This window comes from Anomaloglossus baeobatrachus, chromosome 4 (genome assembly GCF_048569485.1).
Source record: "Anomaloglossus baeobatrachus isolate aAnoBae1 chromosome 4, aAnoBae1.hap1, whole genome shotgun sequence".
Classification (NCBI taxonomy): Eukaryota; Metazoa; Chordata; class Amphibia; order Anura; family Aromobatidae; genus Anomaloglossus; species Anomaloglossus baeobatrachus.
In genome coordinates, this window is record NC_134356.1 from 279128016 (window position 1) to 279143405 (window position 15390).

General features: G+C 47.5%; 1 protein-coding gene across 5 annotated transcripts in view; it reads right to left on the reverse strand.

The window, feature by feature from the left end:
* Positions 1-13544, reverse strand: part of CPSF6 (cleavage and polyadenylation specific factor 6) — a 92189-nt gene extending 78645 nt beyond the window's left edge. For all 5 annotated transcript variants that reach the window (XM_075344872.1, XM_075344871.1, XM_075344870.1 and 2 more), the window contains exons 1-2: positions 13382-13544; positions 5239-5445 (exon numbers count right to left, since the gene is read on the reverse strand). In XM_075344872.1, coding sequence (XP_075200987.1) covers positions 5239-5445; positions 13382-13441 — 267 coding nt within the window. In that variant the 5' untranslated portion in view covers positions 13442-13544. The remainder of the gene's footprint in view (positions 1-5238; positions 5446-13381) is intronic.
* Between the last annotated feature and the right edge of the window lie 1846 nt (positions 13545-15390).

The window sequence follows — 15390 nt, forward strand, 5'->3', positions numbered from 1 at the left end:
TTAAGTGACGTCCCATCTCCACTGCAACTATGGATCTAGCCGCAAGCCTGGAGATTGGGGGATCCACCTTTGGACCCTGGGTCCAGCACTTTACCACGTCAGGGGGAAGGGATAACGTGTATCCTTAATACGTTTGGAGAAAACGCTTATCTGGTAAGCGTGGTGTTTCTGAACTGCTTCTCTGAAGTCAGCGTGGCCAGAAAAGTACTCAATATACGCATGAGATACTGAAAAAGGATTTCTCCTGCTGTAAAGCTGACTCCTCCACTGGGGGAGCTGAGGGAGCAATATCCAACATTCCATTGATGGACGCTATAAGATCATTCACTATGGCGTCACCATCCGGTGTATCCGGATTGAGAGCGGTGTCAGGACCAAAGCCCTGATCAGCTACGTCTGCCTCATCATACAGAGAGTCCTCCCGCTGGGACCTTGACCAGTGATGAAGCCGAGTGCCGCACCCAGCGAGCTAGCTTAGGCTGTCTGGGACTGCCGTCCGTGTCAGAGCCTTCACCCTGGAATGCCTGGGACCCCCCCGGAGCACTGATTATGCAGCTCGGACTGCGTGCAGGAATGGCTGCCGGCGTCCTTCTCCAGCTCGTGTGACGAGGGGCGGGCCGTGGGCGTGCCCCAGACAAGAGCGGGAAACTGGTGTCCCACTGTGTCCAGTGAAGGGGGCTGGAGAATGCAAAGCAGACTCCAGCCCTCGGCGCTGACTGTCTGTACAGCGTCCCGCCTCACCCCTGACTGGCAGGGCTGGAGGCGGGAACGAAACGAAAACTAGGCCGCAAAGCCGGGGACTCGAGTAATAAGCGCGGCCGTCCATGTGCACGGCCAGCGCGGAAGTCCCCGGCGCACCACAAGTCCCAGCCGCGCCACAATGTAAAAAACACCCAGCAGCGGCCGGCGCGGCAGTTCCCAATACATAAAGTCACTCAGCAAAGCTGTAGTGAATAATAGCACGAGCGCTCCGCGCTGTTGCCCCCGGCGCACTAACACTCCCAGCAATGCTGGTGTGTGTGTGCGCGCTTGCCCGGGGACACAGAGTACCTTAATGTAGCAGGGCCTGTCCCTGACGATACTCAGCTCCATATCCAGCAGGTTCTCTGGGTCTGTGGATGGAGCCCGGTCTCAGTGCCTGGAGACCTGTAAGATCCCACTTCGCCCAGAGCCCTGAGGGGGGATGGGGAAGGAAAACAGCATGTGGGCTCCAGCCTCCGTACCCGCAATGGGTACCTCAACCTTAACAAACACCCGACAAAAGTGGGGTGAGAAGGGAGCATGCTGGGGGCCCTAGTATGGGCCCTCTTTTCTTCCATCCGACATAGTCAGCAGCTGCTGCTGACTAAACAGTGGAGCTATGCGTGGATGTCTGACCTCCTTCGCACAAAGCAGAAAACTGGTGAGCCAGTGATCCCACTGGGGGTGTATAGCCAGAAGGGGAGGGGCCTTACACTTTTTAGTGTAATGCTTTGTGTGGCCTCCGGAGGCAGTACTATACACCCAATCGTCAATCGTCTGGGTCTCCCAATGGAGCGCCGAAGAAAAGCACATGCGGTTTTAGTGTATTTACAAGACAGAAACCAGGGCTCTGAAGTCGTGTAGTCATAGCCCATTTTGGTGAAGTTAAGGTCCAGTCACACTAAGCAACTTACCAGCGATCCCAACGATAGGGATCGCTGGTAAGTTGCTAGGAGGTTGCTGGTGAGATGTCACACTGCAACGCTCCAGCGATCCCACCAGCAACCTGACCTGGCAGGGATCGCTGGAGCGTCGCTACACAAGTTGCTGGTGAGCTCACCAGCAACCAGTGACAAGCCCCCAGCGCCGCGTGGAAGATGCTGCGCTTGGTAACTAAGGTAAATATCGGGTAACCAACCCGATATTTACCTTGGTTACCAGCGCACGGAGCTACACGTGCAGAAAGCAGGGAGCAGCGCACACTGAGCGCTGGCTCCTTGCTCTCCTAGTTACAGCACACATCAGGTTAATTACACGATGTGTGCTGCAGCTAAATGTGCACAGAGCAGGGAGCAGCGCACACTGCTTAGCGCTGGCTCCCTGCTCTCCTAGTTACAGCACACATGGGGTTAATTCCCCGATGTGTGCTGCAGCTAAATGTGCACAGAGCAGGGAGCAGCGCACACTGCTTAGCGCTGGCTCCCTGCTCTCCTAGTTACAGCACACATGGGGTTAATTCCCCGATGTGTGCTGCAGCTAAATGTGCACAGAGCAGGGAGCAGCGCGCACTGCTTAGCGCTGGCTCCCTGCTCTCCTAGTTACAGCACACATGGGGTTAATTCCCCGATGTGTGCTGCAGCTAAATGTGCACAGAGCAGGGAGCAGCGCACACTGCTTAGCGCTGGCTCCCTGCTCTCCTAGTTACAGCACACATGGGGTTAATTTCCCGATGTGTGCTGCAGCTAAATGTGCACAGAGCAGGGAGCAGCGCACACTGCTTAGCGCTGGCTCCTTGCTCTCCTAGTTACAGCACACATCGGGTTAATTAACCCGATGTGTCCTGCAGCTACATGTGCACACAGCAGGAGCCGGCAGCACAGGCAGTGAGAGCAGCGGAGGCTGGTATCAAAGGTAAATATCGGGTAACCAAGGACAGGGCTTCTTGGTTACCCGATGTTTACATTGGTTACCAGCCTCCGCAGAAGCCGGCTCCTGCTGCCTGCCGTTTAGTTGTTGCTGTCTCGCTGTCACACACAGCGATCTGTGCTTCACAGCGGGACAGCAACAACTAAAAAATGGCCCAGGACATTCAGCAACAACCAACGACCTCACAGCAGGGGCCAGGTTGTTGCTGGATGTCACACACAGCAACATCGCTAGCAACGTCACAAAAGTTGTTCGTTAGCAGCGATGTTGCTAGCGATGTTGCTTAGTGTGACGGGGCCTTTAGAATAAAATGGACCAATGACTACTTAAAAAAAAAGACAACATACTTGTTTGGTATCTATGCACTTGTGCTGACCTGGGGAATTACATAGCCAGTCAGTTTTACCATACAGTAAACATAGATAATAAAAAAAAAAAAAAATTGTGGAATGGCACTTTATTTTTGCAACGCCAACACACTTCGAACTTTCTTCCCACTTTCCAGTTAGTGTTGAGCGAGTAGTTAACTATTCGTACTCGCTATGCTGTTAGTGAGTACTGTCCGCTACACACATTTGTTACAAGTAGCGGGCGCAATGTAAGGCAATGGGAAATACTCACTAAGTAGCGAGTATTTCCCATTAACTTACATTGCGTTCGCTACCCGTAACGAATAGGTGAGTAGCGGCCAGTACTCGCTAACAGCATAGCGAGTACGAATAGTTAACTACTCGCTCAACACTACTTCCAGTGCACCACACGATAATGAATGGTGTTAATCAAAAGTACATCTCGTCATGCAAAAAAATAAACCCTCATGTGGCTATGTGGATGGAAATATTAAAAAGTTATAACTCTTGGAAGAAGTTGAGGAAAAATCAATATCAAAAATGGGGGGAAAAAAAACCCACAAGGTCGGGAAAGGGTTAAATTAGCACTCCCATGAAAGTTTTTCATTGAATGTGTGTATACGTGCATGTATATAAGTATTAATATACTAAACTACTACCCCTTTCTCAGAGAACCTGCACCATTCTGCTTATCTTCCTAGTGATGTCACTACAGTTCAGACTATCCGGCTAACTATGTGTGAGCCTGAAAATGTAACTCTATGGAGCCTTATTCTGACGGTCCATACTTACACTGTAAAAGGCACTTCTGGTTCACACAGTGTGCAGTATTGATCCTGAGTGTCTGCAGAGGGGTGAAGTCACTGACAAGCCAAGCAAAACGGTGCTGGGTCCCAGAGCGCAGCGGTAGGGGAGTATATAAATACACTACACACCATCACACAATTAAAGAAAACAAATATTCAGGGGGACGGGCCGGCTCTGAGGAGGGGCGGACCAGCGCTGTGAAGGGGCAGACCCAGCAGAGGAGGGGAGGGATTTCTCTCCCTCTCTCCTTCGTAGCCGGCTATTGCCATTCTCGCCCTGCACTCACAGTATACCGGTGTACCACGAGTGAAATGCGATTTTTCTCTCGCTACATACACTTGAATGGGTGCGAGAGAAACAATGATCGCATTACAGTTGTACCATGCTGCGATTGTTTTCTTGCTCCGATTAGGGCTGAGAAAATTATCGCTCATGTGTGCTGACACATAGGCTAATATTGGTCGAAGTGGAATGCGATTTTTTATCGCACCGTTTTCCTCGCCGTGTGTCTTAGGACTAAAAATAATATTAATTTATATAGCGTTATTAATTCCACAGCGCTTTACATACATACGCAACATTGTCCCCATTGGGGCTCACAATCTAGAGTCCCTATCTGTATGTCTTTGATGTGCAGGAAGAACCCGGAGTACCCAGAGGAAACCCACACAAACACGGGGAGAACATACAAACTCCTTGCAGATTTTGTCCTTGGTGGGGATTTGAACCCAGGACCCCAGCGCTACAAGACTGCAGTGCTAACCACTGAGCCACCGTGCCATTGCAATTGCTTAGAGTCTGCAGTCAGACTACTAAATAGGAATAACGTTTGGAACACCATTCTAAGTCCGAACTGGGTGCAAAAAACAAAAAAAAACATCACTATGGGGAGATAAGGTATGCACACCAGTGACTATGTAAGGGGAATACATGGAATAGCAGAAACTGCTGTGTGAATACTGACATGAAAAATCCAATAGCTATATGTAAGAGTGAAAATGTGAAAAATGGAATCTGCATTACTGCCATGAACATATGAATCAAGAGAAAATTTAGCTACTGAATTGATCAATGCAATAGAGCCCCAACACTACGCCAAAGTATTTCTCTACGTTGGGGTCCCTAGCTTGTGTGTGTCCTCTCATGCAGTTAACTGTTAACAGTTGGGGCTCTATTGCATTGATCAATTCAGTAGCTAAATTTCTCTTGATTCATATGTTCATGGCAGTAATGCAGATTCCATTTTTCACATTTTCACTCTTACATATAGCTATTGGATTTTTCAAGTCAGTATTCACACAGCAGTTTCTGCTATTCCATGTATTCCCCTTACATAGTCACTGGTGTGCATACCTTATCTCCCCATAGTGCAGTCAGACTACTGTCCAGAAGAAAGCTTCACAACACACTCAGTATATTTCCATTGAGGCTGAAAGAGAATTAACCATTCATTGCTCATGAGAAACATACTTACCCATGTTAGATTTCCAATATACAGAGCAATTCTTTTTCCTGGATACGTAAATACATTGGGTGCCGATCCTTTGACTACATCATCTGAGACAGACGCTGCAAGGTTATCCATATAGTCCCGATCTTCAGGAGCGTCTCCATTATTTGCAGAGGGGGAGATGACATCCTCATACAGCTCAATCTGCTCATGTGCCCCATATTCCGCTTCCTACAAAGAAAGAGTACTTACACTTAGAGAGAAATATAGACTCAACAGTTTTAGAGAAATATTCAAAAAATATTGGAAAGTTAAACCGCTAAAAAAAATAAATAAAAATGAATGGGCAAAAAACTACGTTCTCCATTACTACGCAAGGCTTAGTAGCTAGGATTGTTCTCATTTTAGTAAATGGGTGATTTTGAGAAGACCTTGTAATGTCAAGTTACTATGCAACTTACTTGATATGAAAACTATCTGTTCTCAGGAAGGGAGGCCAGTCTAAAAGGCACCGTCACACTAAGCAACATCGCTAGCAACATCGCTGCTGAGGCACAACTTGCTAGCGATGTTGCTGTGTGTGACATCCAGCAACAACCTGGCCCCTGCTGTGAGGTCGTTGGTTGTTGCTGAATGTCCTGGACCATTTTTTAGTTGTTGCTCTCCCGCTGTGAAGCACAGATCGCTGTGTGTGACAGCGAGACAGCAACAACTAAATGTGCAGGCAGCAGGAGCCGGCTTCTGCGGAGGCTGGTAACCACGGTAAACAGCGGGTAACCAAGAAGCCCTTACCTTGGTTACCTGATATTTACCTTCGTTACCAGCGTCCGCCGCTCTCAGCTGCCAGTGCCGGCTCCTGCTCCTTGCACACATAGCCAGACTACACATCGGGTAATTAACCCGATGTGTACTGTGGCTAGGTGTGCAGGGAGCCAGCGCTAAGCGATGTGCGCTGGTAACCAAGGTAAATATCGGGTTGGTTACCCGATATTTACCTTAGTTACCAAGCGCAGCATGCTTCCACGTGTAACGACGCTCCAGCGATCCCTGCCAGGTCAGGTTGCTGGTGGGATCGCTGGAGCGTCGCTTAGTGTGACATCTCACCAGCGACTTCCTAGCAACTTACCAGCGATTCCTATCAGGTTGTATCGTTGTTGGGATCACTGGTAAGTTGTTTAGTGTGACTGGGCCTTTACGCAAGGAGTGCAGTGATAAGGCTTGGTACACGTGTTTCTAGCCATTGTTGGGCGCATCTGCTCAGCGGTCATTCACAGGATGGATGCAAAGGCATCTGTACATCATAGGGGCCTCTTGTAAAAAAATGTATACTGCATGGTTTATGTTACTTTGCAGTGGCGCTATACAGGAAAGCGCAGTACTGCACCTATAATAAATGGTATGCAGGCATGCACCAGCCAGATCTTTTCACCCCGGTGTGGTGAAGGGGGGCCTATGGCATTGTTTTAGAGTGCATCAGGAAAAGCTCTCAACGTATACTGGAGGCTGGAATTACAGACAGAGAGTATTTACTATAGAAATTGAAGCACTGCCCTAAAGCTAGTCCGATCACTAAAGCGCACTGCAAAGCTATGTGCACAAAAGAAACAGACAAGATTCCAATTGTAAGAGGGATGAGTTCTCCATTCTGCCAATCGGTGCCGTTCCCATCGGTTGGACCCCTACCAACATAGGTGACAACTTGTAACCAGATATGTAATCCCATTAAAAAAAGACAAGTCTATCCATCTCAATCTATTACTTTGCAGCATCAATCCAGGAGGGAAAATCCATCCTCCTGACACACAAGCTAATTTTCCTCCAGTTAAGAAGCAAACTTTCTTCCGGAATAACGGTACATCTCCAAGCGCTGCGTTTACAGAAGGTTGTATCTACAACAGAATTTCCATATAGAGAATGTGAACGAAAATAGTTAAAACAGGGACAAACAAATTTTTACAATTCGGCACATTTCACAATTTCCAATGCCAAGACGAAAATCTGCGGTAACTGATAGCTAAAAGGGCATGCAGGCGCCTTAAGAATTATTCTAGCCAATTCATCTTGATGTTGTTCCATGGCAGATAGTTCCATAATCTGCTCTTAGGTCCTGTGCGCACTCGAAAATGGAATTTTCTTAAGAAAATTCCGCAGGGTCTGAAAGATTACCGTAAAAAAACGCGGCAAATCGCACCCGAAAACCGCATGCGGTTTGCCGCGGGTTGGTCCATGTGTTTTAATGCATTCAATGCAATACAGCACATTGGGAAAAAAATAGAAAAAAAAAAAAGTAATTTCCTTCTGAGATAGATAGTAGATAAATAGACAGAAGAATAGATAGATGGATAGAGGACAGATCAATCAACAATCGACACGCTGCAGTACCGGCGGTAGTGTGTTCACATCACCGGCCATGAGAAATGACCTGTGGTTACCTCTGCAGGCTCGTTGCGAGGCTGCATTCAGTACAGTGTGAGTCGCGGCTGCAGCAGTCTGCAAGCGTCGTGGAACCTCGGTGGATTACGCGCCGGAGCTGTGTGTTGGGGGGGGGGGGTTAATAAAGGGGTGAAAGAGGGGCTTTTTTTGTGTTTTACTTAAAATAAAAGGATTTTTCGGTGTGTGTGTTTATTCACTTTATCTACAGGTTAATCATGTCAGCTCTCTCATAGACGCTGCCATGATTAAGCCCGGACTTAGTGGCGGCAATCCGCTGCCATTAACTCGTTATTACCCCGAATTGCCACCACATCACGGCAATCGGGAAGAGCCGGGGACACTCCGGGACTGCCGCATAATGGATGCGACAGTCCCGGGGCAGCTGCGGGCTGATATTCTCGACTGCGGGAGGGGAGGGTGGGGGGGGGGGGGGCATTAACCCTGGCCCTCTCCCTCCCCAGCCTGAGAATACCGGGCCGCCGCTGTGTGTTTACCTCGGCTGGACGGTAAAAATACGGCGGAGCACACGATTTTTTTTTGTAATATGTATAGTTTGATTTCTATGTGTATTCTATATGTCTGTGTCTGTGTGTGAGTGCGATCTGTGTGTGTGTTCTATGTCTGTGACGTGTGTGTGTGTGTTTACTCTCTGCTCTGCTTCCTCTTCCTGTCATAATGACATCACTTCCCTGCAAACCGCAGGGCAGTGATGAACATTACCGCAGGTAAACCGCGAAATGCCGCAGGGAATATCGCAGTAAAACGCAATGTACCGCACAGAATTTGCTGCCTGCGTTATTCACTGCGGGATTTCACGATTACATTGCAGTCAATGGAGTGAAATCCCGCAGCTACCTGCGGAAAAGTAGTGACATGCAATTGTTTTTGCTGCGAGAATCCCGCAGCAAAACATGCAGCTGTCAAATTCCGCATAGTGTGCGCAGCATTTTTTTTTCCCCATAGGTTTTGCTGGTGAATCACTGCAGAGATGTTATGAACATTTCCTGCAGCGAAACATGCAGCAAAACCGCAGGAAATCCGCAGCAAAAAACAGAAAGTGCGCACAGGGCCTTACAGTTAAAGAATCCTCTTTCATGTTGGAGTAAAGACTAGGGCTGAGAGGATCCGGACTGTAAATGTCCGGATCCACGCGGTTTCACAGATATCCGGGTGCATGATCCGGATTCGGGAAGTAAAAACAAAACAAAAAATAAGCAACAGTTTCATACTTACAGAGACTATGTCATGGCGGCACACTGCTTCTGGGTCGCGCATTCACTTACTGTACATCGTATACACACAGCTTTCCGTGTTTTCCCTGCCCACGGCCGTCCTCTCGTCTGTGACTGGTTGCAGGCAGACGCGCCCCCAGCTTGTGACAGTGTCTGCCTGCAGTCATCGCGGCTCAGTCATTGTGTGCACAGTTAGCGGTCGTGCTCTATGACCGCTGGCTGTGTTATGTAGCAGAGCTAAAGCGGCGTGAGACCTCATGTGGATTACGCCGGACCTGCAGGGTGTTGGGAGTTAATAAAGAGGTGAAGGAGGGTGTGTGTTTTGTATACTCCAAATAAAGGATTTTTTCGGTGTCTTGGTTTATTTACATTCACTTACAGGTTAATGTGATGCAGGTATCTCAGACGCCTGTGCCATTACAAAGCTAAGGTTTAGCAGCAGCTGTGCGCTGTTATTAACCCCTTATTACCCCGATTGCCACCGCTCCAGGGAATTCAGGAAGAGCCAGTATAGTACCGGGATTATCACATCTAACAGGTGCGGCAATACCGGGCGGCTGCGGGCTGAGAATACCAGTCCCCAGTCGACTATCAAAATTCGGGCGAACCGCACGTCGGTGGGTTTTATTTTAATTATTTAACAAAAGAAAAGCCGCATGCGGTTCCTCTTCTTTTGATACAGAGCCAAGATAAGCACAGGGCTGGGGCTTTTTTTCTGCCAGGAGGTGAAAATTTGGTGCTGAAATCTGGTGTAGATGATTTCAGCACCAAATGTGCACCTCCTGGCAAAAATTGCGGCAAAAAAAGTTGACAAAAAAATGCGCCAAAAAAAGTGTGTTTTTGCCAGGAGGTGTAGATTGGATGCAGGAATATGGTGTAAACATTTCAGCACCAAATTTGCATCTCTTGGCAAAAAAAAACAACTGATTTTCTGCTAGGAGATGCAGGTCTGTGAACTCAGTGACCTCCACCTGAGGTCAGGTTACCTGTGATCACAGGTGAAGGACCTTGGGAAACTCCAGCTGCGAATGCAAACGACCTGAGTGACGTCACCGCTCATTGCGCAGCTTATTCATTCTCTGGAACTCACAGTGAGTGGTCGTTCTCTATGGCCTTTCTCTGATATTCAGATGTAGCATAGCTGGATGCGGTGTGGGACCTCGTGTGGATTATGCCAGACTTGCAGGTTGTTTAAGGTTAATAAAGTGGTGAAGGAGGGTGCGTTTTTGTAATTTATTCCAAATAAAGGATTTTTCTCTGCGTTTCTGCTTACTTTCATGTACAGGTTAATTATGAAAGGTATCTCAGATGCCTTTTTTTATAATATATATTATAAAAAAAAAAGCCACATGCGGTTTCTCTTAGGTCGGAATCACACTTGCGGGGCACTCGTGCAAGTCTGCCATTGCATCGCCCAGCAAAGCCTTACACGTGTGACTCTGGGCACTGGTTACACAGCATAGATACAGGCCAACAGCTATATTCTGTGCTGTCATCAGAATACGGGGACCCTGCGCAGATTGCTTTATTTATCTATTTTTTACCACCATACTGACCCGCAGCCACTTTTACTGCATTCCCCGCCCACCCTGGCGCCTGTGATCGGTTGCAGTCAGCTGACACTAAGGGCGGGTGCATCTAACTGCAACCAATTACACATGTTGGTGGGAGGGCAAAGTAGTGAATATTGAATGGTCGGCTCCGGAAGGGAAAAGAGTGACCCGGAAGGAGTTTGCCACTATGCCATCGCCTGGGTGAGTAGACCGCGTGTGCTCCTACTCCCTAGCCCCCCCCCCCCCAAACGTTTTTAATCTACGGATTCTGGTGCCCATTGACTTGCATGGGCACCGGATTCCGGAGCGGATCGGACTTATTGTTCACTCTGGCACTGATCTGCCGGTCCCGGTTTTTGGGGAGTTCGATCAACTCTAGAGGACTATTTCCTTATTTATAGGTACAGATGCTCAGTCATTGACAATTGTCAGACGGTCTAGATGTAAGTCATCACTATAAAAAGGTGTTAATATTCTACAGTTTATGCTAAACAATGACTATTTTAACATAAGTTTCTAGTCTTGTAACAACACTTAGGACACTAAATAAAATGTTTCATAAATCTATAACACCAGCAAAAGGGAAAGAATTACAGCTAATTCATAACCCAGAGTTGCATGCAAAATACTGCCACAGTCAAACCTGTGGACAGACAAACCAATTCAAGGTGATGGGATTTTTACCTTAAATATGTACGTAATGCTTTGAACAAAAAGATATTACTTTAAGAGTCTCTGAACATAAGAATTCATAATAAAGCAGCAGTGTGTCTTTAAGAGGTTTACGTTTTGTTTTTACTTAAAGGGAACCTGTCACCAGATTTTTCCCTATCAAACTAAAAGAATCACCTGGTGAGGTCATGCACAGCGCCGACCTCTCCAGCGCCATGCTCGTACCTGACCATAATCTCACGCCTACGCATTTAGCTCACCGGCGCAACCTAGGGCAGCTATGTTTTCTGCTCTGCCCGTAATATGGCAGAGCGATCTGCGCCTGCGCGAGCCGATCTAACTGTACAGGTGCAAGATTTGAAAATGTGAAGAGGAAGACGGAGGGAGTCATCCCATCAATCAAGACAGGAGGACGGCGATCAGCGGCAGGAGGGGGAACAGGAGCAGAAAATGAGCCCATCCATCTGGCCAACACAGGTAATTAGCATACCTAAGGACCAAGTTTTATAAAGTTATTTTTGGGGTCTGGAAGGGAGTCAGGGCTAAGGTGCACCTTCATAGAATGCAGCCCAGGAGCTGCAGAAGGGGATTCTTTTAGTTTAATAGGGAAAAATCTGGTGACAGGTTCCCTTTAAAAGGAGTACTCCAGTGATTATATTTTCCCCATCTATTAGCAATCAGTAATATATATGTAGAGTGTCTTGTAATACACTGTCTTTTGCCATTCTCAGTGGTGCTCTGGGGTCACATGACCGTATCGGTAACCTGCTATGGAAAACAGGTGATACTTTCTCAATGCAAGTCAATGAGACTGAAAACAAAGGCTCTCTGGCCTGAGTCTCACAGACTTGCATTAATATAACTGAAAAAGTAACTCTCCTGCACATAGCGTACACTGTGAATCAGCAGGTCACTTGACGCTGCAGGGGATCACCACACAGCAGCAGAAGACAGTGATCAGAGAATATTGAACAACACTCTACAGACACATTACCATTTGTTAATAGATGGTAAAATTTAGTTAAAAAGCATTTATTTTTTTGGTTAAAATTATTTCTGCTATTGGATAAACATTTTGCAGCAATTCCCTTTTAGACTGTTATTGCATTGTCTATTACTGATTGCAGAATGAATTAACCTCTTCACAACAAATGTCGTCTCAGCGATTGAATGTGTAGGGAAACAAAAAATCCTGGAAAAATCAAACTAACATTTTTGAAGGAAACCTGGCACATGTAAAAAAAGCTATTGACATGCAGATATTGAGTTAATCTCCATGTTAATAGCGATTGGTGCCAGCACAATGGACCCCGCTGCCAATGGGGGCAGGTTCCAAACACTTAACCTGCAGATTAATAGCATTTTTACACATCAGGCTGCTTTCACACATCAGGTTTTTGCAATGCGGCTCAAAAACCTATGGAACGGATGCGGCGGCAAAAAAAAGATCCGTTGCATAAGTTTTTCCATGCGGCCCATCCGTTTTTTGACGGAAGTGGCTTGATACTGAGCATGCGCAGTGCAAAAAAACGCATCCGGCCTCCATAGGCTTGCATTGTAAATCGCGCCGGATCCGGCGCAATGCGTTTTTTTTGCCGCACAAAAAAAAACAAAACATGCCAGGCAACGTTCCATCCGGCCGCTGCATGGGCTAAACATGCTGCATCCGGCAAAAACCGGACGCAACGCAAGGCCATGCGGCACAATACAGTGCTAATGCAAGTCTATGCGGAAAAACGCAACCAGCGACAAAAAAAAGGTTGCGTTTTTTTCTGCAAAGCGCCGTATTGTGCCGCTCAGCAAAAACTGGATGTGTGAAAGCAACCTTATAGGTTCCATTTAATGAAACAACGACAAATGATTGTTAATACCAAAATACATGCGTTTAACAGAAAAAAAAATAAGTAGTCCCCAGAGTTGAAGAACGCCTTTAGAAATGACCAAGTCCTTGTAGACTTATGCACTCTATGGCAGTGCAGCTTATGTTCCAGGCATGTTCCAGGGTGCGGGTAGGACTCGCACAAGCTCCAGCCCCGCACTGTTATTACTGAGCCCAGGGAGGGGGCGGGGCCGGAGCGCAGGACGCGCGGCCTGCACACACGAGGCCTGTACACACGAGCCCTGCACAAAGGAAACCCCGTGTGGGAACACTGCAGCGAGAGAGCGCCCAGTCACCGGCCCGCAGCACGGCTCTCCCACCGGTCACAGGAGAGCCGCACCGCATGCACTGACCCTTCACAGGCACAATAGACGGAGCGCAATACAAAGAGGCCATACCTGGTTAAACTCCTCTCCTACGTCCGCATAAATATCTATGTGATCCACTCCGTCCGCCATCTTCCTCCGCAACTCGCCCTGCAAGCCAGTCACGGAGCACCGCGAGCTGGGCGACTGTAGGGAGAGAGGGGAACCGAGCGGGAAAGCGACTGTCACTTCCGGTTTACGGGCAGGAAGTGCGTAGTTCGAACGAAAAGAGGCGGGGGCTGTTTGAATGCAGAAATCTTTATTGAAAGTCTGAAACCAACAAAACAAAACTATTAGTATACCTGGGCTGTCATGTGTGACCACAGTCTTAGGGTATGTGCGCACGTTGCTTTTTACCTGCTTTTTACCTGCTTTTTTGCTGCTTTTTCTTCTGCGCTGTTTAATGCCAAAATGGATGTGTTCTTCTATTCAAGCAAAGTCTATGGGAATTTGGGTTTCTTGTTCACACTATGTTGTTCAAAATGCTGCCTTTTTGTGGCAGAACTTTGGTCAAAAACTCAGCTTTGCAGTGCAAAACCCAAATGGCAAAAACAATTGACATGTTGCTTCTTTGAAAAGCTGAGTTTTTGACCAAAGTTCTGCCACAAAAAGGCAGCATTTTGAACAACATAGTGTGAACAAGAAACCCAAATTCCCATAGACTTTGCTTGAATAGAAGAACACATCCATTTTGGCATTAAACAGCGCAGAAGAAAAAGCAGGTAAAAAGCAACGTGCGCACATACCCTTAGGCTATGTGCGCACTTACCGGATTTTTCGCGGATTTGCTGCATGTTTCGCTGCAGAAAATGTTCATAACATCTCTGCAGTGAATCACCAGCAAATCCTATGGAGAAAAAAAATCCTGTGCGCACTGGGCGGAATTTGACAGCTGCATGTTTTGCTGCGGGAATCCCGCAGCAAAAACAAGTGCATGTCACTTCTTTTCCGCACAGCGCTGCGGGATTTCACTCCATTGACTCAATGTTAATCATGAAATCCCGCAGGGAATAACGCAGGCAGCAAATTCTGTGCGGTTCACTGCGTTTTCCTGCGTTATTCCCTGCAGTATTTTGCGGTTTACCTCCGGTAATGTGCATCACTTGCTTGCGGTTTTGCAGGGAAGTGATGTCATTACAGGAAGAGGAAGTCGTGCAGAGTAAACACACACACATCAGACACAGAACACATCACAGACACAGAACACATAGACACAGACACAGAGTAAACACACACACATCAGACACAGAACACATCACAGACACAGAACACATAGACACAGACACATAGAACACACATAGAAAGAAAACGGAAATATAGGAAAAAAAGAACGTGGGCTCCGCTGCATATTTACCGTCCAGCCGAGGTAAGCACACAGCGGCGGTCCGGTATTCTCAGGCTGGGGAGGGAGAGGGGCAGGGGTAATGTCCCCCGCCTCACTCCCCCTCCGGCAGCCGAGAATATCAGCCGCAGCTGCCCCGGCACTGTCGCATGCATTATGCGGCACTGCCGGCGTGTCCTCGGCTCTTCTTGCCACCGTGTAGCAGTGGTGGCAAGGTAATACAAGGGGTTAATGGTGATGGGGGACCACCGCCATTAACCCCAGGCTTGATCATGGCAGCGTCTATGTGACAGCTGACATGATCAACCCGTAAGTAAAGTGAAAAAAACACAGACACCAAAAATCCTTTATTTTAAATAAAACCAACAAGCCTCGTTCACCATTTTATTAACCCCTCCCAAACAAAGCTCCGGCATAATCCACACAGCTCCGGCTCCGGCGTCCTGCACTGCTGACATCCAGCCGCGACTGTCACAGACACAGGCTGAATGCAGCAGACAGCAGAGGTAATTACCGGTCATTTCCCACGGCCGGTAATGTGAACTCACTGCCGACCGTGGGAAATGTAGCGATCTGTCTATCCCTCTATCTATCTATCCCTCTGTCTGTCTATCTATCCCTCTATCTACTATCAGAATTAAATGTATTTTTTTTTTTTTTTTTTCTTCAATGTGCTTTATTGCATTGAATGCAATAAAGC